This window comes from Rhinolophus ferrumequinum, chromosome 21 (assembly GCF_004115265.2).
Source record: "Rhinolophus ferrumequinum isolate MPI-CBG mRhiFer1 chromosome 21, mRhiFer1_v1.p, whole genome shotgun sequence".
Classification (NCBI taxonomy): Eukaryota; Metazoa; Chordata; class Mammalia; order Chiroptera; family Rhinolophidae; genus Rhinolophus; species Rhinolophus ferrumequinum.
In genome coordinates this window covers 16,428,793-16,455,848 of record NC_046304.1, presented here as the reverse complement: position 1 = coordinate 16,455,848, position 27,056 = coordinate 16,428,793, and the positions used below count along the sequence as shown (strand labels likewise).

General features: G+C 43.3%; 1 protein-coding gene across 2 annotated transcripts; it reads right to left on the bottom strand.

Moving 5' to 3' along the window:
* Positions 1 to 1,437: 1,437 nt before the first annotated feature.
* On the bottom strand, positions 1,438 to 26,770 carry CRK (CRK proto-oncogene, adaptor protein). 2 transcript variants are annotated; one of them, XM_033089499.1, is made up of 3 exons: positions 26,380 to 26,770; positions 16,299 to 16,834; positions 1,438 to 6,464 (listed from the first exon to the last, which is right to left on the bottom strand). In XM_033089499.1, the coding sequence occupies exons 1-3, from the start codon at positions 26,618 to 26,620 to the stop codon at positions 6,327 to 6,329; spliced, it is 915 nt and encodes a 304-aa protein (XP_032945390.1). In that variant the 5' UTR covers positions 26,621 to 26,770; the 3' UTR covers positions 1,438 to 6,326. The 2 variants fall into 2 exon arrangements, with proteins under 2 accessions (XP_032945390.1, XP_032945391.1); XM_033089500.1 differs by having other exon boundaries at positions 16,469 to 16,834; positions 26,380 to 26,769.
* Positions 26,771 to 27,056: the final 286 nt, after the last annotated feature.

Here is a 27,056-nt window from a genome sequence, read left to right as displayed (position 1 = left end):
ACTAGCTGTTTCAGACATAAACCTAACCCCACAGGCATGCTTCACAACGGAAATGAGAAACTGGGGCAATTTTTTATTCAAAAGAAAAAGTGAAAGTAGAGGAAGAACTTGATGCTAGTGGGAGAAAAAAATGTGGCCAAAGAATTTAAATAAACCACTTCCTCTTGTTACATTCTTTTTTGAACATGGGATCTGGCTTTCTCCTTTTTCTTGTTATATCAGAAGACTCCTAAAAAGCTTTGGGCCCAAGACTCAGGTCAATTCTACTTCCAACCTACCCTGACATTAGGTTGGGGTCATGCCCTTGGCCATAATGCATAGCGAGAATTCACAAGGACCCTGCTCCTGTTCGTTGCCTTTTGGAGGTGCTGCCTCTGAGGTCTATGTTGTTTAAAGACCTAAATGGTAATAGGATAAGTAGTAATTACTTTGAATAGTGTTTAGGACTCACATATTAAGCTACTTTCACTACAATTGGCAATTGGCATTTTAGATAATGGGATTCAGCTTTTTTGAAAGAACGGATAAAGCTAGAAATTAAAAATGATACAACCATGAATAATCTTCATTGTCTGAATATAGCTCCCCTCTAAGTGATCCAGTCACCTCCCTTCTATAGAAAAGGAAAAGGGACATGGCCACATGGAAGCACCCAAACCCGTGAGACTAGGCTGTGAAAAGCGGTTCATGTTTCTGCAACAGAAGGACCTTCCTAAATGGGTTTCCTCTGACCTATGTTACAATGACCCCAGCCTTTGAGCATACACAGGACCAGGGATGTGGGGGCAGCTGGTGGTAGTGGTGGAGAGCAGCTGACGGCCCTAGTCCCCAGCACTCAACCTGCTGAGCAAAACATCATTCATTCAACAAATATATATTGTCTGCCGTGAGCCAGGTTCTGTGCTGGGCTCCGGAGATGTAATGAGCAAATCAGATGTTGATGTTGCTTCTGTCCTGCTGGAGCTGATTTATAGTCTAACTGAGGAGATGGGATGCAATCACCACAAAAATATCATTATGATCGGAGAGGAGTGCTGTGAGGGTGAACGATGTGATGATTCTAAGTGGGACGCGGGAGTTCAGGGAAGGCATCTCTGAGGGACATTTAAACTGGAACCAAGAGAACGAGTTGCGGGGAGGGACGTAGGCAGGGGAGGAGGGTTCCTAGAATGGGGAAGGGCGCTTGCCCATCTGAGGACCTGAAAGGAAAGCCTGCCAGGAGCACAGAGAACTAGACTGAAGAAAAAGGTCATCACTGCCTTGTAGGCCATCGTATGGAATGCAGATTGTGTTTTATGATCAAGAGGAAGCCATTAAAAAGTGTTTTAAGCAAGGGAGTTCCATGATCAAGTTCGTCTTGTGGGAAAATCATCCTGGCCGCTCTGCAATGAACAGACCGGGGAAAGGGAATAATAACCAGGGTGTTGCTGTGAAATGATGGCTGCTTGGGGGTCGGAGTCCTACAAATGTGCACTAGGGAGGATTTTGGAGGTGGAACTGACAGGACTTGGTGATGATTGGCTGTGGGGGGGGGACGGACGTCTATAAACAGGCTGCCAACCAGAACATTAAGTGGAATAATCACAGCTAATGTTTCCTGAGTGCCACGTGTAGTTGTGCACCAAACAGGGACTCGGTTGAGGTGGCCAGAGGGGCTATAATCCAAACCACACTCTTACCCGCACTTTTCAAGCCGTGAGCCTGGCACAAGGCTGTGTCCAGAGGAAGGGTGCCTTTTTCTACTGGTTCCTCACAAAAAGGTGCCATCTGCTCACGAAGCTCTTTGTCTGGTGTCTTTGCCGCGAACATTTGCTTTTAGAAAGTCACCAGGGGCCCCTGCGGGAGTTACAGATGCGGTTCCTGTCCTGTTACTCCTACAATGTGAGATTCACAATGGCGGAGTCTATTCCACAGGAGTTACCACACTTAGAACTGCTGTAATCTGATCGAAATTTCTAGCCATTGAAGCACCCACATAGCCAATAAAATATGGAGTCAAACCCTCCTTTGGTGACAATGGATGAAAAGAGTGGCTCCTTTCTGTGGTAGTAAATATCTTTGGGTTCATGTGGTGCTCTCAAAATAAATAATTACAAAACGATGAGTGAGGTTAAGGTTGCTGTCACCCCACTGTGGGTATTTCTGGACACTGTGGCAACACCAGCCAAGGCAGCCAAGACTGTGTTAGAGTCTCCAGCTATGAAGGGCTCAGGGGAACCCAGTCAGGCTGGAAGCCTACGAGAGGTAGCAGTCAGCATAGGAACTAAACAAATGCAAGAGCAACTATAGGAAGATCAGTCCTGCACTCCACAAAATGCTAGGGTAGCCCAGTAGTTAACAAGCAGTTATTATACCCTCATATAGTAGCAAATTCATTTGCACTCTCAGAATAGACCTTCCCAGCATCAAGGAGAAAGGAGGAACCTGGCTGGCTCCTCACTTCAGGGCTTCACTTTCCTAGTTTCCTTGCTGGTACTCAGAACCCTGAAGCCCATGTACCCCAACAACTTGAAATAGGCTAGAAACTCCATGAAGTTTCTCCCAAAGGGAATAGAGGGAGGCTTTGAAAAAGTCAACCTCCACGTCTAATACACAACTACTCTTTCCCAGAAAGCTAAAATGTCCAAAATTTACCCCATTTGAAGTGAAAAGACAGAAAAATTCTGTCCACGTCACTTTACCTTTGAACTTTTAGTCAATATTTGAGTGCACCCTTTCTGGGATTCAAAGCAGGTCTAAAATCTAAGAAAATCCGGCCAACCACAGAAACATTGGAAGCAGCCCCTTGACAAAAGCCAGTCTGGCCGTTCATTTATTTCTGCTGGCTTTCGTCCTGTATCCCTAGAGGATCCTCAAACACTGCTCTTTTTGAACCTCACTTCTTGATGGCTAGTTCTTTTTTGCTCCCCACCTTATCTCCCCATTTCTTTTTCCGCAGGATACGTGTGGCGGCAGAGTTCCAAATTCTTACCCTCCTGTTAAATTTAGAACTATTTTCATGTTTTCTTCTACAGAGGGAGCCTCTTCTCTCTTCATTATCTGTAGGAGGAATAGAACTTAATCTGAAGATTGGGGTCACAAAATGTAAGAGCTGGGATGAGTACTCCAGGCTATGTAAAGGAACCCCCCACTCAAAATGTTCATATTCAAACAAGATTTGGGCACTTTATTCTTTGACCAAAAAGTTGAAACATATTTAAATCACCTTGAGGTTAAGCTTGTGTATGCCAAAGCTGGCTCCTTTTGGAGTAGGTTCCTTTATTTAACTCTGAGTTGTTACTGCTGTGTCCATATAGCAATAACTAGATGTATTTTGGGCCCAAGGCAGAATACAGTACACGTAACTGGCAAAGACTATTCTTGACATTTTAAAACTTCAGCATCCACACAACACAACTATAGCATATAATGTCAATTTTAAATATATGTATTCACACACTGTTACGTGTCTATAATTATTTACCCTGAAAATGTGCTACTTAAATAAAACAGGAGCTATCTGACTATCTCCACGAACATTCTGGAAATCTACTGTGGAACACGCAAACTTCTCATTTGCCCGACAAAGTCCTCTGCCACATCCTTGTTTACTTTACACCCACAAAGAACCATTTCTGGACAAGTATGACGTTCTCTGTCCCTGCATTCCAGATTTCCGATCATTCTATAATCATTCTTCTTATATTCCCTTCAAATCAATATTGTGTGACTTCTGGAGATCTTTTAAATATCACCAATGATCAATCCCAGCTTTAACGAGTACCCACAGAGTGTTTATCATGCACACACCTCTTATTCCCTAAGTAGGAAAGATTTAACTCTTTTGTGAAAAATATTCAAAGATTACTTTCTTCAAAAGATCACCAAGCCAAACATTTGGCCATATTTTTATTTACTACATATACTATAAACATATACAATACATGCTACAAAAAAACATTTTTTAAAAAAATTTAACTGTCAAGAAAGTGTATAGTGTTATAATACAATGGAACATGTTCATATTTTATTTCAAATTGGTTTGCTTATCACTCATTTCAAACCATTAATAGTGAAATGTTACTTAAGGATAATTAAAAATTATCTATTTGCATTATTAACAATAAACAATTCCAACAAATTAATAAGAATTAACCATGTCAAATATTAGTATCCAAAAAATGGGCTTTTGCAGAAGTGATTATAGAAAATATAGCAGCCAATCTGCTCTGTGACAATGTACATATGCAGTTGAATAGAATTCTAGCATTTGCTTTTGGAAGATACTTTGAAAAAGTCCTTTGATTTCTTAAGGTTCAACAACGGCCACACCCTGCCAAACCCAACCCAACAGTTCATATAATGGCTTCAGACAACCCATCATAGGTTCTTATGATTCGGGTCGAGTTGCATGTTCCACTAATATTACACATGATGAAAAGAGGCATTACAAGCCATTATCAAAGTCAAAGGCAAAAGAAAATACAAACTTTCAAATCAGTTGTGACAAGGTTTTTCTACAAATACTTTAGATGTCATACTTTCAGGAAAACAAGATTTAACGTGTATTCAGGTTTTACAGTATCTATGCGCTAACTGAAAATTTAGCAGAGTAGTCAGATGGAAGTAAGTCTAGAGTTGAGATTTGTTTGTTCAACATTACTGAGCACCCATTATGTGCACAGCACTGTGCTAACATTGAAAAAGTCGAGTATTAAAGTCTTTATCAAGCATACCTTAGTGTGAGGTAAAAATATATTAAATTAGCGTCAACTTATTAGTTTGCTTGTGGTAACGTATGTGATTCTGTGCCAGCTGGCTTCCCCGTGCCATGAGCTTCTGCATGCCTCTCGTGCACTCACACGAACGTCTGCACACCGACTGTGCCAGACTTTGCGCTACTCACTGGGATACCATGATTTTGGTGTATGTCAAATAATACAAATTAATCATTACTTATGCAGAACAATTAGAAAGATCCGTTACTTTTCTAAAATGAGGCCCAAAGAAAAATACAAGGTGTTTCTATGGGTCATACCACACCATAACCAATTAGCGCCTTCCTAGATTGGGAACTAACTTTGAAAGTTGCATGTTGTAGTCTAAATAGCCTAGATCATTTTTGGTCTCAGAAGTCTATTCTTTGGAGCACCTGACCCCATATACACCATTCCATACTTAACAGGATTTGCAAACTAAACTTGAACATAGAAAGAGCCAAAAACGAAGGTGATTTATAATGTAATGTACTTCAAGCACTATGATGGCCATGTGAAATGAATAATACGCAAGTAATTCATGATTGGTTCAAACATTTTTCAAAGCGCGAACCCTGCCCCCAAACTCACGTAATTTTAACTTGACTATTATTATACAAGTTGCACATAAAGCAAAGGGCAGAATTTGGCCCCACAACCTTCTATGGAATATTCTAAGTGATTGGTCCTTCCACTCTAAGTAGAAGCTAAGAATTCCAAAGAGTCCCCAAATAGGATACTGGCACTCAGGAGAAATGGCCCTGCTAAATCCCGTTAGTCAGGAGTCTAGAGCAGCGTCAGCCTACCATGACCCCTTGAGGGAAGGCAGAGAGCTGGGAGTTTGGCTGTACACTCAGTGAAACCAATACTGGCTTAAAGCTATGCACTGAATAAAGTGCTCTGCATATCCTGCTTGTCATCTGGAATGAAAATAAACACTTTTCTGGAGAATTAACCTATTTATAGGTTTGGGGGAAAAGAATGACAAGGGTTCAAAGAATCCTAAGAAAAAGTATGAAGCATCGACTAGGAAGGAAGACAAATGCTTCTAGTAGTGTCCTCAGAAATCTCAGGATTTGAACTGTCAGAATGAGTCATACAGTGGTCGTGTTCTATAAATGAAAAAGCAATCCCACTGGGTACTATTCACACGGCACATGATTACTTCATGGGGGTGGAAGGGAACAGTCTATTGCCATTCGATAGGATGGTTTCAGAGTGAAAACAAAACCATCGACTAAATCAGGGTAAGCAGCGTTCAGCACTCCTCTCCTGTCCGTCAGCATTCCACAGGTTGACGAGCACTGCCTGAGAGGAAGAAGGCGTAACTGTCCCTTCTGGGACACCCAGGCATGGTGGTTACCACCTAAAATTGCCAATTCAGAAGTTAACACACAAGCCCTCCAGTTTCGTACCCTGAACGTGATGAATGAGACTAGGGATGCAGTAGTTCAGTCTAAAAAAGATCACAGGTAACAGAACGCTTCAACTAGACTGTTTCGACATCTGTAAGAAAACTGTATAGATGGCAATTGGAAAAAAAAAAAAGATTGTTCCCATCTGTCAGCAATACTGTTTGTTGAGCTATACTCAGCTGAAGTCCTCATCGGGATTCTGTTGATCCAGCAGACGGATATGTGTGAATGGGAAGTGACCTCGTTTGCCATTACACTCCCCTTCCCACTGACCACTGATATTAATCTTCGTAACCTTTACCAGCTCACCGACCTGCAGGAGGAGAATAAGGAGAGCACTTTATTTCCAGTTATGAATGCAAGCTGAACAACTCCATTCTATGGTTAGGCATGCCCTACCCACGTGACTGCTTTAGGGCTGACATTACAGAAATGGCTGTTTGTTGCCTCCCAAGCCCCAGCCACTTGTTAATGCAGGCAGAAGGAAGAAGTGATTTTAGCAGTGCAGAAACACACACAGTACAGAAAATAAAAAGGATCCTAGAAAATGATACTTTTTGGAAATCCTAAGTGTCTTTTCATGAGCAATCCCAGCTAGAGTAAGCTACTATTCTTTTTCTTTGTACCCACTACCCTTAGCTTCCTGCCTACCCGCCAGCCCCTGGCCAAGGGGAAGGAGTCCCCCTGACTCCCCCACCCCAAAACAGCACACAGCAGCAGGACAATCCCCCGTCCACTCTCACACATACATCCTGGCCTGCTACTGCTTATAGAGCAGAAGGAAATCATAGGAAGCATACTCCATTTGATCCCAGAAAATGAAGTGTCCTCATCACCTTCCTACAAAGGCACGGCTTTTCCCTCTTGGGCAGGTATAGGTCAAAACTCCAAATTCCACTGGCTCCATGCAAAGCCCACCTTCTTCAGCAACTTCTACTTGGTAGGACCCTACCTGCCTGCCCCTCGACCCCCTCACCATGTACTGACAGGCTTTGTTGCTCCTTGAGTGCCACTACCACCCATTCATTAATAATAGGAGAAATCAGAGGTGACCAGTTAGCTCAGTTGGTTAGAGCGCTGTGCTCTTCACAACAAGGTTGCCGGTGAGATCCCCACATGGGCCACTGTGAGCTGCGCCCTCCACAAATAGACTGAAACAACTACTTGACTTGGCACTGATAGGGACTGGGAAAATACACTTAAATAAAAGTTTAAAAAATAATAATAGGAGAAATCATGTTTTTGCTTCTCTCATAAAAAGCTTCCTGTTGCAACATCAAATATAAAGTTTCAACAATCTAGGATATACTTCTATCCTGCTATGAAACTTAAGACAAGGTCAGTCTGGTGAATGGATTCACCCTGTGGCAAAATGTTAAACAATGTTTTGGGTAATACTTGTTTGGACATAAGGCCCCAGATGTCACTGGACTAAAGAACTTATGACTATCCTCTAATTATCAACATCTGAGTTCTGAGCAGACAGTGGTTTCTAAACATAACTGTTCATTTGATTTTTATTAATTACTATTTATTTAACTTTCATAAAGTACTGTAGAGGGTACTTTAAATTATTTTCTAATCATCATAATAACCCTGGTAGGACAGGAATTCTTTTCATTTTACAGAAGAGAAAACTGAGATTCAGAGCAATTAGATATAGCTGAGGTCACACAGGCAGTGGCAGGGCTGGGATTTGAGCCCAGAAATATCTGGCTCCAAAGCCAATTTATGCTCTTTTTACTATACAGGAACTTTCAAATTATTCTCCCAGGGTCCTAAGAATGTCAGTAGGCCAACTACTGGCCAAAGCCACCTCAAATCTAGGCCCGGGGCCTTCTCTAAAAGCACCTTGATCGCACTCAGAGGAAACAGCTTGCCTACTGGCCTGTAACTTCCTAAAGAACTATCCGGAAACCACACAGGCCTACAGTGGGGGTGACATGGCGCTGAGAAAAGGAAACAGAAGCCAGGGCATGTCGGAGAGAAGGGCTAAGATGTAAGGGTGAGAAGCAGCAGTCTGCCAATACTGTGAAGACTAAGGCTGGCGACGCGAGGACAGGAGAGGGCAGGACGACACTGCCCCTCCTGGCACACACACATCCCATCCCTACAGGCTGCCAGTACCAGGGTTCTGTTTCTTTCCAGCAATATTCCAACTCCCAGTTCCTGACAACTGAGCAGGCCAATTATGACAGGTGAAGATTTTCATGCCGTCTTTGGGGAGAGGAAGACCAGGATATCAAGCGAAGCTTTCCTGCCAGCACCATCAGTCTGAAAGATGTCCTCCTATATCCCCAATTCTAGTTCTCAGGCTTTATCGCATCTGTTCCCTCCTTTTGAAAACTCCTGCAGTGTTGCAAGAAGCTAACTTCACAGCACCAGCTCTGTAACATTCGGATGTTCTTCAGTGAATTTCCCTTGTGTCTGACCTGTTAGCTACCCTCGACTCCTCACCCCTCTCCCCCCGCCCCCGCCCACGTTACTAGAATTAATGCCCCCTGCTGCTAGCCCCCTGCTATATTAAGGTCAATTATTTCAAGTGCAGCACTTCTTTCGCCTATTTTTAGTATTTATTTGTACTGTGTTAAAATACTCAACTGGTACTAAATGCTATTCTGGTAGCTGGACCCAGAATAACATAAGTCCCCCTCCTTAAGAAAAATAAAAATGTTTGAGGGGATGTGTATGCTCGTGTCAAAAATCTAAATTGCTACTCATGTTAAGTTCCCCTCCAGATGGGGACCAAGGGGCCAATTTCTTTTAAGCAGCTGGTGTGACAATATCCCAGCTAACATCCCCAACAGCTGTCATGTCTGAATCCATACTTTTCTTGATATTAAAAACACAATAGATATGAGGGAACATTCTGGAGTGCTGGAAATGTTCTATGCTTCCATCTACGTGGTTACTGCATGGGTGTGCCTGCATGTAAACTCTGAACTGTACACTTGAGTACCTTTTACCAAATGGATTCAAATCTAAATAAAAAGGTGTCAAGAAAGGATGTTTGCTATATTTTATCTAGCTTTTCTAGGTGTTGTGTAGAAGATGGTTCTTCAAGATACATCCTGAAGCCCACCATTCTGCTTGATATCAAAATCTCAGTTTAAACACCTCTTTTCTCTCAATGTTACACTGTCTTTATTCTTAAGAATTCAAAGTGCCATCTCAATCGCATCCCACAGAGCTCTAAGAATTGCAAGGCAGGCTGAAATGTAGACCAGCCCAATGCCTTGCTGTTATCAGTAGCACAAAACCACACCAGCTTCTCCACAAGCAGGAAAAAACCTGCGGATCTGCCCTCAGACCTTTCTTCTTTCCAAGTTCGAGGGGCGTAATCGTAGGGGTTCATATCAGGTAAGATGTGACTAAGGAGAGGAATTCTGTACAAATTAAATTAGATCTTTGGGGACAACATCAGAGCCATCCCTAACGTACACACTCTCTTGGTTTTACTCCACAGGGGAGAGGAAACACACCATATTCTGGAATCCAAAATCTTTTCTTCTTTTTTTTTTTTTTACAGTTGATTAGGTTCTTGGCAGCGAGGTCCAAACATCAGGGGGCGAAAAAGAGGCTATGCCATGACTGAAACGATTCTAATTTTTAGATGGACAAAAGAAAATCGTTGTAAGCAGTTAACTGTGCTACTTAACCTGCCCAAAGTGAACTTGAAGTACAAATTATTCAAGGAAGACTTGATAAATACATTAAATAACCCTTTGTGCCCTACGGAGTTTCTCCTGAAATACTGAAAGCACATGGGGACTCCTGGGGTCAAAAACAGACAAGTCCCCAAGGCGACATGGCTCTCCCGAAGGCCTAGCGCTTCAACAGTTTTTAAGAAAGGGTGTCTGTCAAGCCTGGGGGTTGGGGTGGGGGCAGTACAGGAGGGGATGGGGCAGTCTAAGGAAAGGGTGCTACACTAAGCAGGGTTCTTTCCCTCAGTCAGAAACACGACACGTTTCTGAACGTGGGCTCCTCCTCCTGTTAGGCAACAACTCACTAAAGCAGAATTCGCCAAGGCCAGACCAGGGAGGATCCGGAACGCATGGGTTTGAAGCCTGGTGTACAATTTCAAAGACAAAGAAAGCAAAACTGAATACTTGCCCCAGAAATGTTACAAGCTTAAGATACAAAGTAATATACATACTCATCAGTAAGTGTGCAGTGATAACCTTAATTCCAACACTACTGATTTCGAAATTCAGGGTATAGATGGAAACGAAAAAATCCTCATCTGCATACCAACGAACAAGAAAGACCTTACAGAAGACAGGAAGCACCACACAGCAGTGAACTTTTCTGGGATGCAGGCCTTGCATAAGAGACAGTGCCGAGCCATTCACCACTGAGGCACTGCTCTCGTGTCCAGTTCCTCAGCCTCCCAATCCTAGACCACAGCCTTAGGAGCAAGTCTGTAAGGAACTCCTGTGTCATCTGTAAAGAGGACCGTATGTGGGTACTTCACTTTCTTCATTCCCAGGGAACCCGATGAACACTGGTTGCTTCCCTAGCTCTGGGTAGTTCCCAAGGTAAAGCACGATCTGGTACAGATGTAGCCAAATCTAGAAATGGTCCAGAGCAAAAGGTTACCCCGCTGATCTTCACCACTGAGTTCCAGTGGTAACAAGGAAGAAAATGGAACCCAAATGGCAGATTTTGTGGTCTTCACTAAACAGGAGACATCAGGGAACTGTGTGACCTCTTTTGCTGGTGTTAACCCCAGGTGACTGCTTTTCTCCTTTATGTCTCTACTCTGTAACAGGAAAAGCATTAATAACTGCCAGCATTCCCTGGATCCAGGCTTGCTGCAGGATTCTAGTGAGCAGGAAATTCATATAAATAAAGCCAGGGAAAAACGTGTACAGAGATGGAATACAGGGAGGGGCCTTGTCTTCACACATTTTCAAGCACACCAAGTACACATTTGGTAAATATTTCAAGATTTAGCTGAAGGAGTAAAAAAGATAGGGGTTAGCAAACTAAGGCCCATGAGCCAAATTCAGCTTGCTGCCTGTTTTTGTAAATAGTTTTATTGGAACACAGCAGGCTCATTTGTTGTTTTGTCTATGGCTGCTTTCTTGCTGCAATGGCAGAGTTGAGTGATTGTGACAGAGACCCTAAGGCCCTTTACTGGAAAGTTTGCAGACTCCTGCTCTAAGGACTGGGTATTTACTCTAGTATTTAGAACCCGTCTACAGTCTTTCCTATCAATGGAAACAACTGAGGCCAATTCAGCCTTAAGATTCACTTGCCTCAGAGATGGACTAAAATGGACATAGGTTGTACTAGTGAAAACGTGCACATCTTTGAGATTTAACTGTTAGGCTTCCAGGTAAAAAGCAGCAGCCACGCACCAAATCCTGAAAGACAGACCTCACCCTGGTTCTAGTCTGAGTCAGAAAAGTTCTTTGCTAGCTCAACAACTGACAATGCCTAAAACCACGTTCCCTAGCCCCTTGGTGACAAGTGGGGAAGTGACTATACACAGTCAGTATCTTAACGAAACAAAGAGTTTTCTAAAAACTAATTCCATAAACTAGACCTGAGGTTCCCAAATTGTGCAGCATCAGAGACACTGTGGCAAACTCACAGGGGTGCCACAAAATATTTTAAATTGTTGATGGAAACACAGCAAACTTGACATCTGTTTTGCCATGTGAACTACTAGCTGCAGGCAGTTAACAATTTTGATATTAGCTCACACTACATTCTTTTCAACGATGTCATATCTTTGCAAAGCTTGGTTTTGGCAAGTGCAATGATAAAAAACAAGTACCTCATAAAGATAAGTGTGGAACAGGAAATGAGGGCGGCAGTGTTCAACATGACCCCAAGGTTTGAGAAACTCTTCAGTGTCTAACATCTCATTAGTGACATAATTGCAGTTACTTAAGATTAAAATTAAAATAGTTTCCTTTCAATTATGTTTATTGTTTTTTTCAAAGGGGGACTAAGTTATCAGCATATAAATATGTAAGTTGTTTGACCCTACCTACTTAATAAATGGAACTGTTAGGTATTTCTTTTGGCCAGAGGCACTGTGAAATAGTCCCGAGACATACGGGTGCTATGAACCAAGAAAGTTTGGAACCTCTGGACTACAGTGCTATGGGTGATAGTGAGCTCCCCCAAAGTACAGATACTCAAACAGGTGTTTAAAAATCACCTGTGCAGGGGCGGCCGGATGGCTCAGTCGGTTAGAGCGCAAGCTCTTAACAAGGTTGCCAGTTCAATTCCTGCAATGGGATGGTGGGCTGTGCCCCCTGCAACTAAGACTGAAAACGGTGACCGGACTTGGAGCTGAGCTGCGCCTCTACAACTAGATTGAAGGACTGATGGGTCCTGGAAAAACACACTGTTCCCCAATATTCCCCAATAATAATTAAAAAAAAAAAAAAAAGGAAAGAAACTGTGAGATAATAAATGTGTAAAAAAAGAAAAATCACCTGTGAAGACACCAGAGGGCCTGCCTTCAACGTCTGAGAGGCTGGATTAGTTGTTTTCAAAGCCTCTTCCCTTTGAGATTCTATGTTATGAAATGAAGATGTGCAAATAGGATGGAAGGGAGAGTAGACACTTGTCTCAATGAACAATACAGAAATCTAGACCTACAATTCCTGAAAAAGACAAACTGGACACACTAAGGACATGCCACTCATGTTTTTATACCTTCCAATCTCATTTTTACTCTGTTAACTAAGAGAAAATTGGGGTCTTTAGTCTTATTTTCCATACACAGGCCAAAAGATCTTAACAATTTAAGTTCACAGGGGAGATGTGGAGTTGATGTCACCAGTGCTACATATAATCAGGAACCCAAAGCTCTTTACACCTTCCTTATCTGTGCCCTGAAGTCCAAACCTAAGAACACAGGAAATGCTCCTTGGTTACTCCGAAGTCTTATCATTTATCCAGGGCAAAAGGCCCGGATGAATCAGAGAATGAATGCACGTTACATGATTAGTACATTCTAAGATAATATGACTGTTCTGGACAGTCTACAGAGGCATAAAATAAACTTTAACACCTGCAATTTACAAGATAAGATTCATCACTATTCCAGCTTCCAAGAAACCACGAGACAAAACTCTAAGATCAAAATCTTAGCTCAAATCTAAGATGAAAAAAATAAAACGTGCCTCTGCACTATTCTAGTATTAGCTCCAGTATTTCTCCTTCAAAACACTCAGCGTATCTGCATTTGCTTAAAATCTGCTTTCACCCGGAGCTCTAGGATGGAACAGATAGTGTCTGGCTGGTTCAGTTATAGTCCCCAGAATACGAGTGACTGACTGACCCCCAGAACCACAGGTACACAGAAGGATATCCCTACTTTGGTTCTTCACTAGAATTAATCCCTTCTTCCCACAGCCTTTATCCCTGCTAGAGAAATGTGGTGGGTGGAAAAAGAGCGAATATCTAGTAAGTTCTATTCTAGTCGGGGACTCTGGTCACAGCAAATATACCATGCATGAAAACATCCAGCTGTAAGGAGAGGGCAGGTGATTCTTGAGCACTGTTTTTTATATTTTTTATATTACAGAAACCCTTTCTTTAAAAAAAATCTTTGAGAGACCCTAATATATAATACAGTTAAAATAGAGTTGCTTTGATTAAGCAAGAGAGGGAACCAAGAGCCTTGTATCCTCAGCTTCCCTCTCTCCCCTGGCACCTCTTGGGAACTCTTGGGACAGTGAGAAGCGGTCTAAAGACTGCAGCTCTAATATATTATCTCTTAGGTCCTGCCCAATTCTAAAATACAATGGTTCTATTGTATGTCAACTATAATTTAAGAAAAAAAGAAACCCTCCAGAAAAAGATACATACATACACACACAAACACACACACACGCATACATAATAACATGCTATGATTCTAATTAATCAATTTCAAGCGTAAAACTCCACTAAAATGTACCTAGCTTATCTACAGATCCGGATTTATAGTGGGTCAATATAGCAAAGATTTTTTTTTTCCTTTTTAAACCAGAATGCAGAGGTCAGAAAGCCCGAGTCTCCTAATCTTTTCTTCCAGCCTCATCTCAACAGGGACTAGGCATCAACTCCTATGAAAAACCAGAAACGGGAAAGGAGAACTGTACCTCTCTGCACAGACAGTACCACTGAGCACATGCTATCAGTGAAAGCACCTAAAACCTGTGTTGAGCGCAGCAACACTGTTATAAAACAAAAAGAATCACAACTGAATATGGGGATGGTAGAAAAGGCATCAAGGTAGACAGTAAGAGTTCATCATATCTCCACCTCCGACCAGCTTAAACAATCCATTCAATCTGTTTAAACATCAGTTTTTTTCATGTAATGAAGACGGTATTTAAGGTCCTTTCCAGCTATAGAACTCTATGACGCTAAACTAACACCGTGTTTTTAATCACATAAGGTGTTTTTTAAAGCTGTTATTTGGGGTATTTGTTCTAACTTGAAGAGGCCATCTTTAGCAATCAACCCATGTGACTCAAAACCAATATCCAAACAAAAAAAGGAAACCTACTAAAATCATAAATTATTTTTCTACTTAAATCTTTATTTCACAAAATTTGTTTCACAGCAGGGAGAACAGCTCAACCATTTGAGCACTAAAGCCCCTAATCAAGGCAGGCATCATTAAAAACCATTCTCTCCAAGAAAGGAAATGCAAATGGAAGCAAAATTAGTGTGTAACTATTCTGTACCGGGCGTTAGCTGGCTTGTTCCATGAATGCTATCGTCACACTCCAGCCCAGTGCTAACAAGGTCTGCAACAAATGTCAAGAGTCACATCTGTCACACACACAGCACCATGTTGGATGTTGCCATCATCTGAACTCAAACGAAAACATGAGGCTAGAAACTTGCCTTCCTTATCCTCCAAACTCTAAGTGGGGAAAATATGTAGACAACGTACATTTCATTTCTCATCAAAGCATGGACACGATACGTTCAAATCACAACATAACCTCAAAAAATGCACACCTTAAAAACACACTTTCCAGTCAAACCTGTAAAACTCAACTAACCCTCCTTTGCATCCACCATCCAGAATGTAAAAGAAAAATTTCAAATCCAGTAATACCAGAGACTGAGTCAAATAAATGCTAGCTGATTCTGTGGGCTAACAGTCTCACTTAGACAGAGGGCAGCTCTTACTCCCTCAGCGTATGAACATGACCAAAGGAAACAAAAGGCAGAGATTTCAGTTTACAAGAAAACACTTTTGCCCCTTCTCTGCTAATGTGTGCTCACAAAATTGCAGCCTGTACTATGAAAGCTACTTGCTTACATTCCAGTTATCCTATCAGTAGGCTCTGAAAGATGGGACAGCCTGCCACTCCAGTACAAGCATTTGTGCTGAACCACCAGTTCTGCGTACCTCAGAGAGAGGGAGAGACGGAGTAGGTAAGACACAAAGCTGTGAGTGCTAAAGAGAGGAATAAAGGAATAAACACAATACAATCGTTGGCCACAGGAGATGGGCTACCACGGATGACAGGTTCCCAATAAAAGACAGTAACTTATTCCTCAGGAGGAACTGGCTTCCCGCCCGCAAAATGCAGTAAGCAACCAAGACCAAGTAAACCGACTGCTCCTGGGAATTCATACTTTTGGGCGTGTACCTCTTCACACCTGTCCTGTGCTTTACTGTTCTCTCCACTGCTTACTTGATGAACATCATCGATTACTCAGTGGTCAGGACCCCCACCCCCGTCAACTGAAAACATTATATTTTTGTGGGCAGATTCCGTCTAAGCGCTTTGATAAGAGACCACTTATTATATTCAAATCTGTGTGAGCCCACCCTATTTTAGACAATGATAAACAGAAAGAAAGAAACAGATTAGAATGGAGATGAGAACAAATATTTCAGGTTAATTTTCGTGATGTTATTAGTCAAAGTGTGTTTAGTAGATCAATCAGAACATTCAGTTATACAATTTTAAGCTTACTCATTTCAAAATAGGCTTTCTAGACAAAAGAGAAAACCCAACATTAAAAGCCAAAATCAGTACTTAATGATTCAACATCTACAACATGATCACAATGCCGGTGATTGTGTTCAGCATTCCTACAAAGCTCTAAGAGGTCTGAGAGGGAGACCCTGTAGCACATCTCTTCTTTCTACAGTTTGCACATTATGTACCTCCAAAGCCAAGGCTGTCTTGTCGTAGGCATTAGGGACTCGCTTCTGGATTACCCTGGCATAAATGGGCCCATTCTGGAGGTTAGGGAGCGGAGTGTTGACGCTGGGTTGGGCATAGGGCCCAGGCTCCGGCCCACCCAGTGGCTGTGGGTGGGAACCCTCCTGGTTACCTCCAATCACAGCCGATACTGAGGCGGAGGCAGGTCTATACTTCTCCACGTAAGGGACTGGAATCATCCCCCTCTTGCCTTCGCTGTCCTCTGCATTCCACCACTGCTCTTCAGGCTTATCCCGGATTTTCAGGATGTCTCCTTTCTTAAAGGGAAGATCTTCTTCATCATTCCCATTAAAGTCAAAGAGGGCTCGCACATATTCTGTCTCCTCCTGCCTGAGAATCACTCCACTACCCTGCCTGGATCGGGAAACTGGTTCTATCAACGTTGTAGTGTCCAAGTAGTGTATTTTGTAGAATTCCAGTAAAGCAGGCAATGAATCAAACTCTTGATCTCCTATTCGGAGTCTGGAGGAGCTCACCCCTGGGAAAAAAGAGCAGGACATTATTTAAATATGTGTTACACTGGAGATAAAAGGCAGATTTTAAGCACTTCCCACATACATTTAGTCAATATTTAATCAGGAACAAAAACTGTCTAAAAAAAAAAAATCCCTTCTTCTAATAGTAAACTGAAATATTCTGTAGCTGAAACATTCCCTGGGAAGAAAGATGCCCATCACCACTGCAGCAGAGAAGGAACAGAAGGCCACCAGGCCACTTCTCAGGAAAGGCTCTCATCCTGGGTCAAAGCCAGAGAGAGCATCATGGAGACCTTTTATTCATTCTCCCAAAATGTTCTTTTGCTATCTGATTTACATAGTAACATAAGGTTCAAGGTTTTGTTGCAATCTTCTTTTCAACCTCAGCATCTGTATGTAGCAAGCTCTCCTTTTTTATAGGTCCCTGCAACTATTACAGAAAGAGGTGGGAAGAATTTGGTATCTGCCGTGTTGCCCCTAAAATAAGACCTAGCCGGAAAATCAGCTCTAGTGCGTCTTTTGGAGCAAAAATTAATATAAGACCTAGTCTTATTTTACTATAAGACTGGGTCCAATACAATATAATAATACTGGGTCTTATATTAATTTTTGCTCCAAAAGACGCATTAGAGCTGACTGACTGGCTAGATCTTATTTTCGGGGAAACACGGTATCTACACTAGGCTCATACATTCTCTTCACATCTAGAATGCATAAATTCTAAAGAAAAATTTTAAGACTATCTTTTTTGTCTAGGATTTCTGATCTCAATTTCATTTCCGACAGAAGGAAAAAAAAAAGTTTAATTAGGCAAAAAAACCAAGGAGCCTAAACAGAGAAAATAAGAAGCTAACTGCTTAAACATCAATTCCGAAGGCTTTCATGTAAATAAAACATGGGAACTAGATTGTTCCCATAGAAGCAAACAGGTCCCGAAAAAAGGTAAGCAAGGATGCTTGGGGGGGAGGGGAGGAGAGGATAAAGATGTGCTCAAATCCTCAACCACTGGTGACACACTGAGGATCCAAGAGGAAGGCCATACGAGGAAGGCTTAAAATTCACATGATGCGAAGATGTGTGTGGCCCTAGACTAGGCACCGGGCACAGTTCAGAATGTATTCCCGCTCCATCCTGAGAGTCTAGAATTAAAGAATAAATGAACGTGTAGGAGTTCAAATAAGAAACAAAGTTTTCTGATGAGGAATACAAACCTTTAACTTGCACTCGGCTGAGCACCCAAACCATCAAATCATCTTCATTGGGTTTTTTTTTTAACTTTTGGTTTCCTGATAAGCAATAAACAGCTCTACAGAAAATTGGTTTTGGCGGAATTTGTTTTTTTAATCAACCTTATCCCTGCCATAGGATACATTCTTATTACTCTGAGTGATAACGTTCCAGATTTTACTCTATATGCCTATTATGTGTGCATGTATGTGTACATACGGGGATGCCAAAAAATGTATACACATTTTAAGAGATGTTATCTATGTTCAAGCAGTAGTTCGCCATAATCAGAAGTGTCTAGACGCTGATGGTAACCACTCTGACGGTAACCACTCTGACACCTCATGTAACTGCAGAAGTCAAAAGTGACTTGTATTCATCTTTTGTTGTCAGTATATATTGAGTATTACAATTTTAATAGTTTTCCTTTCTTAAAATGTGTATACATATTTTTGGCACCCTCTGTATATATATACGTGTCATAAACATATACATGTTTTTATAGCTGGGTTACTATACAGAGTTTTATACCTTGCCTTTTCTATTATAAAATAAAACTTTTTTTATTTTATATAATAAGGTCTCCATATTCTTCAAGAACATGACTTTTAAGGGCTATAAAGTATTCCCAACTTTCCAGTAGTGCAAATGATGCCGTTATGAGTGTTTTTGTTATCTATTAATATTTTGTTACTTCCTTAGGATAAACTCCTCGAAATGCTGGATCAAATGTTAAGAACATTAAGGTTTATGTTGCCAAATTGCCCTCCAAGAAGTTTGTACCATTTTATACTCCTATAAAGTTTGAGTTCCCATTTCCCCCATATGCTAGTCAAAACGGCATTTTAAAAATCATTGCCAATGTAAAAGGAGAAAGGTTATCTCTTTTGAAATATTTTTGATTGCTTGACGGTTTTTTACCATTATTGACTATTTGTACTTCTTTGTGAAGGTTACTTGTTCAAGTCCTTTGTTAGGGGAAAACGGTCACTGTACCCTTTCCACTTGCATTAACTCGCCCACCCATCTAAAAGCCATAGCAATTAATGCTGAGAAACAGAAACACTGCGGCAGCCCAGATGTCTAATTTTCCACTCTACAAAAATGAGACACAATTATTTTGTTCAATGTTGGAAAACATTTCTTCCAGAATAACCAGAAAAAGTACATTTAAAATTCACTACTGGTGAAAAGATAAACTTTGGAAGTAAACCAAAAGTCCTCAATACAGAACGAGTACTGATGAGGGCCTTCTCTTTTCACCCAAATGAATGATGAGCAAGACACAACTTAAAGGAGAGTCACACATGTCTTGTATCACTAAAGTCCACCTGTGGAATTCATTTAGCTGTGAGCTAAAACCAGTTCATAGCCACACTCAGTAATGCTGGCTGTCTCTCCAACTCAAGAAGCTGAAACAGATGCCTAGACCCAGGACTGTCCATTTATGACAAACAATCATCAGGCACCAGCAGAATGTAAATGTAACCCCAATAGTTCCAAGGGCAGGACTAGAGAGATCATTTTGGTTATGACCATACCAGAGCATGCTGGTGCCATATTCTGGTTTCTCTTCACTAAAGCAGATCACAGATGAGAAATTATTCCTATTCAAGTCTGGGAGGCAAGGAGGTGATGCATGGCTACTTCACCTATTCCCACTAGGCTCCTTCAGCGATCCCTCAGGCCCGCTGAACTGTGTGAAGGACGGGGTCACTTGTCAGCTCCAAGGGTAACTACCGTGTTTCCCCGAAAATAAGACCTAGCCGGACCATCAGCTCTAATGCTTTTGGAGCAAAAATTAATATAAGACCCGGTCTTATTTTAACATAAGACCGGGTATAATACAACATAATATAATACCAGGTCTTATACTAATTTTTGCTCCAAAAGATACATTAGAGCTGATGGTCTGGCTAGGTCTTATTTTCGGGGAAACACGGTACTTAGCACTGCCTGGTCACGATAGTCACTTGGGCAGAGTGGTAGGGGTGCCCTCTCACCAGTGGAATGCCCGTGGCTTAGGAAATGGTCCTGATAACACCTGGGGAGAAAAGCTCCCTTCCTAGAGTCTACCCAACAACATGCCAATATCCAACAGCCAAATGGTTTCACCAGTCACCCTTTGGGACAGTGGCTGGCAGACAGTAAGTGCTCAGTGTTAGATATTATTCTTAATGAATATAACTGAAACGAGGGAAAAAGGTTAAATGAAAATCTGTTCCGAGCTTTGAGAAGCTCACAGCATAGCTGGGATACAGAATGGTTGGTGAGCAAGAAGCAAAACAGCATGTCTTACGACATCATTTCCCCCAGTGGCTTTCACTTTCAACTGGATATGTGTTCTTACAAACCAGCAACAACAAACCCTGCTCTCAGGTACAATGAAATCACAATGAAGAGCAGCTCTGACCATCCCTAAACATTTGCAAGGTACCTTCCACTCTTAAGATGGAAGGCAACCACTCTGTCATCCATTTTTAGTTCCTCCATTACTGTACTAGCCCAAGTGAAATGCACTCGTTTGTTTTTCTTTTTTGAGGGGGAGAGGAGGCAGGGTTTAGAACAAATAAAACCACTAAGCCAAGTCCCCTACAAAGATCAGTGTGAAAGTTCTCAAAACAGGCAGCTCATCTGCCATACAGGTAGGAAGCTGGGCCGGCCCGGTGGCTCAGGAGGTTAGAGCTCCATGCTCCTAACTCCGAAGGCTGCCGGTTCGATTCCCACATGGGCCAGTGGGCTCTCAACCACAAGGCTGCCAGTTCCACTCCCGCAGGGGATGGTGGGCTGCGCCCCCTGCAACTAAGATTGAACACGGTACCTTGAGCTGAGCTGCCGCTGAGCTCCCGGATGGCTCAGTTGGTTGGAGCGCGTCCTCTTAACCACAAGTTTGCGGGTTCAACTCCCGCAAGGGATGGTGGGCTGCGCCCCCTGCCACTAGCAACGGGAACTGGACCTGGAGCTGAGCTGCACCCTCCACAACTAAGACTGAAAGGACAACAACTTGACTTGGAAAAAAAGTCTTGGAAGTACACACTGTTCCCCAAAATAAAGTCCTGTTCCCCTTCCCCAATTAAAAAAAAAAAAAAAAATTTTTTTTTTTTTTTTTAAAGGTAGGAAGCTGTTGGTTCAATTCAGTTCTTGTTCAAATGATGCATGGTGTGAAATGGGCTCACTGTGACATTTCCCCTCCCGCCCCCGCTTGGCAATCTCAGAAATACAAGCTAAACACCAATGGAAATCGCTGACATTACCTATAAATTCTTTTTCTATTCTAATGACACTATAATAATTCCACAGTGGAACACCTGTTTTTGTGTACTGCTGGGGCAGTTAGATGTATGGGGCAGTCAAACTTTGTTGATGCAAACTCCAGAATAAGGGAAGGGAGGGAAACAGAACATACTTAAGTCACAGGTACGCCTAAACCTCACCACAACTATGTATTCCGGCTCCTTTTCCCTAGTTCATCTCCTTCCAACCACAAACAGCCAAAGGCAGGAAACAGAAGGGCGGGAAAGGAAGGCGACACAGTCAGTCAGTCTAGAGGACAGAACTGACGGGGTTCTCATTGCTGGGACTTTGAAAACCTCAGACTTGCTGTACATCAAACGTGTACTGGACTCTGGACATGCAGTTATGAACTAAACACATTCAGAAATCAAAATCAACACTAGCAGTTACTGTTTTGGTTTCTGTACGTGCTCAACTTAGTCCTTTTAAGCATGTTAGCCCTCGGGTTACTATAATACATCAGTTTTTACAACACTGCTCCCTGCAAGTTTTATGAAGAACACCCAAGAGCTCTGTGGGCTGAAACAGGCTGGGTCACTTCTGGCATGAGTACCATCACAGAGGTGCCACCATCAGCCTTTCCTTGATCTCACAGCACCTCCTTTTTCCCTTCCTCTTTCCTTACTTCCCACTCCCTCTCCTTGGCCTACAGTATTTTATAGAGGTTGCTTAGGTAAACACTCCCCACTACCTGTCCATTACAAAGGGCTAAAGGCGACTAACTTCCATTTGTGAAGGTTTCCTAAAGAGGCATCAAGATGTATGGTCTCCTAAGCAAACAGAACTTTCTACAAAGGGTAGATGTCAGCACGTACATTGCAGATTCAGACAGGCTGGGTTTGATGAATTCTGGCTCTGCCGTTTACTAGCTGTATGAGCTGTTATTTACCATCTCCTAGGGCCAAATACTTATCTAATAAAGTTCCTAAAAGTAGCCAGTATATTATAGGTGCTTAAAAAAGGGGAAATTTAGCATAATACGACCCCAACCTCTGAATTCTTTTAGAAATTTTCAGTTTATCCCCAAATCCAAAGTCCGCTGCACTGTTTCCCAGAAAAGATTCCACAGAATCTCAAGATGCTTCTCAAAAAGGTCTGTGGTCAAATAAGTTTGAAAAACCTAGTATCCAATACCTGCCTCTCTTGACCGGTCATAGTAAAGGCTTAGAGAAGTCCTGCAACAAATAAACCTACGTCCTTTAATGCTGGAATCCTTTTTTTGGTGTAAAAACTACCAGTTGCTCACTGAAGAACTTCTCCAGAATCATGGAATAGAGGGATACTCTGATATTGAGGAGTAAAACATGAAGACCAGGTTTAAGAACTGCAAAGATGAGATAAACAAACGAAACACAGATGTTGAAGGAGGCTCCGCGTTGAGGGGCTGACAGCAGGCTCCATCCTATTTCCATGTACTGGCTCCAAGGTCCTTTCACACTTCTTCATGCACCCGACCCCCCTCCACCCCAACACTTACTCCACTCCCTAAGACATGCTGTTTGACCAGTGCTCACCAACCCACACCATGTGACCCTCTCAAGGCTGAGAACAGTTTTCCATTTTGTTTCAACTCCCTCCCAACCTCACAGCTATGTTCGGAAGATTAATGTATCCATTACTTACTGACTACTTACTATATGCCAGCCCCATTCCTAAGCATTTACTACACTAAAACTCATTTAATCCTCCCAAAAACCCTACGAGGTCAGTGTTACTATTTTTCCTCTCTCGCAGATGAGGAACTCAGGCAGAGAGATTAAAGAACCAGCCCAAAGTTACATTCAATGTCAGGTCAGTAAGACGCAAACCCAAGTTCAAGAGATCAAGCTTGTAACTATTCCCCCAACTCACATTCAGTTTTGTGGATTTACTGGTTAAAGTCTAGTAACACTTCGTTGTTCCAAAAGAAAGAAACTAGTGGATCAATGCTTGCAAAGCCTTCACAAGAGGTACACCTGGAAGTCCGACCTGACCGAGTATAACCAGTGGCCCTGACCGAGCCCTGCCCTATGGCTCTGGGGCACAGCCAGGGCACTCCCAGGCTATGGGAGCACCTGTAGTTGAACACCTAAGAAAAATTAAAAATAGGTTCACTACAAAAGTTGAGAATTGGGGGCCGGCCCGGTGGCTCAGGCGGTTAGAGCTCCATGCTCCTAACTCCGAAGGCTGCCGGTTCGATTCCCACAGGGGCCAGTGGGCTCTCAACCACAAAGTTGCCAGTTCGATTCCTCGACTCCCGCAAGGGATAGTGGGCTGGACTAGCAATGGCAACTGGACCTGGAGCTGAGCTGCGCCCTCCACAACTAAGACTGAAAGGACAACAACTTGAAGCTGAACAGGCACCCTCCGCAACTAAGACTGAAAGGACAACAACTTGACTTGGAAAAAAAGGCCTGGAAGTACACACTGTTCCCTAATAAAGTCCTGTTCCCCTTCTCCAATAAAATCTTTAAAAAATAAATAAAACGTTGAGAATTCCTGGTCAATTTTATCCCTAAGCCTCTAAAAACCGTATCTAAGCCACACATTCTACCTAGGTATCATGCCCACAAAATACATTATATTACCCTAAGCAAAAAAGCTCCCATTTCCCATATTTACTTTTCCAAATAAGTAGGAGTTTAAAAGCCTCTTCATCATTGATTTTAGACAGATGTGTACTGTCTGAACACCAAAGCCAGTTTCTTCTTGCCATCCTTTTCTTTTGGTCTTCAGGCAGAACCTGGGACCCCAGTACAGAGACAAATATGTTGAGTCCTCTATGTACAACACTGCTGGGACCTCACAAGTAAACTGGCTTTGACAGAAAGGAATACAGTGTAATAGTGTCAGCTCTCAGGTCAGAATTCCCAGGTTCGAATTCTAGCTCAATATTTACAAGTTGTGTGACCAAGCAATTGACTGATTCTCAGTTTCCTCATCTATCAAGTGGAAATATTTTAATAAATGGAGATCCCAGGACATTCCTCACTAGATTGTTACAGATAGTAAATAAGGTAAGGCACATAAAGTGCTCGGCCAAGTACGTAGCATAGAACAGCCAGTCAGTAAATGTTAGCTATTAATATTGTATATGCCTTTCTGAAATTCAAGAAATTCCTGTGTGGTTTCAAAGGAAAAAGAGCTTGATGGGGGAAGGTCAGAAAAAAGATTAAGTAGCCTTTATAAAGAGAGCAACCGAACCACCTGCCCTACATGTAAAATAGGGTCCATGGCAGAAAGAATTACCACAATGCCCATGAACTTTCCACACCCCATCGACAAACTGTGGCAATCTTTACCTTCTCTCTTGGGCCAAGGATCTGAACTCCTCTGTTATGAAAAGGTGGAGCTCAATATCAAACACTGAGATATAAAATCATAATGCCTAGGTGTGGAGAGAGCTCAAACTAAGAAACCTGCCTGCCGCCATTTCCAAATTTTGCAACCAATAAAACACATATACAAACAAGGTTGAAAATTGAGTTTCAGTGACAATTTGCCATCGTATCACCGCACTGTAACAAAAACCCCTAGATACCATGCATGTGGTAAAAAGTAGACTATCGCTGGTATAGGGCAAATGTTACATCAATATTTCCATCTCATGTTATAATGCTATTAAACCAACCAGACTGAGAAAGACCTAGGATAATTTGTGTACTTAAAGATCCCACACTCTTTTTAAACTTGGTTTCACACTCTTTTTAAACTTGGTTTATGTTAAGAACTAACAGACTGACTATCCTTTCTCCCCATTTCTGGCCAGAGTATATAAATCTAAATTAAGACAATCCTAAAAGGGTAAGTCTGCAAAGCTGGGCTCAGGAGCCTCCTAATTTACTTGAGACTGGCTTGGTCTTAGCTGGTCAAGAGGCAAGTGCTTCAATTTGGGAACAGTGAGAAGGCACAAGGACTCTTCTTGGTGCTGTTAACACAGGTAACGGTCACCTCAGAGTCACTCTGTCCCTCCCAAAGCGCAAGCACTAAGTGCATAAATGTCCCTAATATTCCCCCAACAACTCCAATGGCAGGGGTAAGACAGTCATATCGCATCCATCCTTGGCAAGGAAGACTCAGTGCTGATCATTTAAATTCTCAGAGCATCTACCCAGCAAGGTCTGTTCCCAATATCTAGAAAGACTCAGATCACAGCCCCAACTTACTGGGCAAGAAGAGGCCCTCAAGTACAAGACTGACAATGCTTAAGTCCCAGGAAAAATGAAGTTCCGTTCACTTTCAGAGAAGGGATTGTTTCCATTGGCTTATTTCTGGTTTATTTCATGAAAGAAAACAAAAATCTTTCCTCCACTAAACACTGAGAAATAGAGCCCCCGAATTGCGGAGGGCAGTCTTCTGGACACTAAGATCTCTTGGGTACAGTCATCCAGGCATCCACTTATTCTGGGCTGGCCATACAGGGCCATCTATCACCAAGGCACTGAGCTCACCACCTTCGTCCTCCGCGAGGGAAGAGGACGGTAAAAATCTTTTGGAAAAATGCCCAAGAAAGGAAAAAGCTGAGCGGTTTCCTGAAGGGTGTCTCCATCCCTCCAGGCCAGTATGTGGTGACTTCCTACCAAAGGCCACCAGGGGAGTATAGCCAAACCCGGCTTCCTAGCATGGCAGGAAATGTTTCAAGCCTAAAAAGCCACTTGTAGGATTATCGGATTCATTCTGGGCACCGCTGCCAAGTGATGCCCCCGCAGTGCCAACATTCCCCTCAGCTCTTTGTCCCCACGTTGCCTGGCCCTGCCCTTGTGCCTGGCCCAGGCGCTAGCCCCACCCTGGGGCCGAAGCAGTTCCCCTTCCCCTGGGCTGTCCTTCCAAGTCACACCCAGAGGCCTGGGTCAGCGGCTCCTCCTCCCCCACACTCCCGCTGGTCTGTGGGAACCAGCCCCAGCAGCAAGCCGCCCCCTGCCACGATCACACCAGCCCTCTGTCCACGTCCTTCGTGGGGATCAGCTCGCGAGGAGCAGCCGGCAAGGCTGGGGAGTTCCACGGCCCTCACCCCCGCCCGGGGCCTCCCGTCCTGTCCGTCCCTCACCGGGCGGAGGCTGGGCGGGCGACGGTGGCAACGGTGGGCGCGGGCCGCTGCTGTTGATGATGTAGTGGGAGACGCGCGAGTTCTCGGAGACGCTGAGCACATAGTCCCCGGGGCTGGTGCTCGAGTCCCGCACCAGGAACACCCCGTGCCGTTGGCCCTGCAACAGCGCCACTGCCTCCTGCCGGCTCAACCGCCCCCAGTACCAGCTACTCCGCTCCTCCGAGTCGAAGTTGCCCGCCATGGCTGCCTCCGTGCCTACACGCTGGGCCGCCGCCGCGCGCGCCCCTCCAGCCCCGGCGCCCGCCGCCCAGCGGACCGGCTCAGGTCTCAGCTTCACAGCAGCGCCCGAAATGGCGGCGGCGGCCGCGGGCCTTCCCCACCGGAAATGACGCGCTCCCTGCCCTCGGGAGGATGCCGGGAAAGGGACCTCCGCCCGCCATTGGGAGAAGGGCAAGGGACGGCTCGCGCGCGTATTGCGCATGCGGTCTCATGGGCGTCGCCCCCTGGCGGGGACCGGGACTGCAGAGGATGGAGAGGCGGAGTCCAGGCCAAGGGGGTTGGGCCTCAACCAGCCATCCACAGAAGTCTGTGTCTGCTGTTGGCTACTCGATTCTTCTTCGCTCCACCAGGCTTCAAGTTACTGGAATGCCCAGGACTTCAAGGCAGCGACTCCGAGA

Coding starts and splice junctions, on each gene's coding strand:
- CRK (XM_033089499.1), bottom strand. CDS start 26,620: ATGGCGGGCAACTTCGACTCGGAGGAGCGGAGTAGCTGGTACTGGGGG. Junction 16,835..26,379: donor GCCCGCCCAGCCTCCGCCCG/GTGAGGGACGGA, acceptor CTTTTTTCCCAG/GGGTGAGCTCCTCCAGACTC. Junction 6,465..16,298: donor AGACAGCCTTGGCTTTGGAG/GTACATAATGTG, acceptor CTCCTCCTGCAG/GTCGGTGAGCTGGTAAAGGT.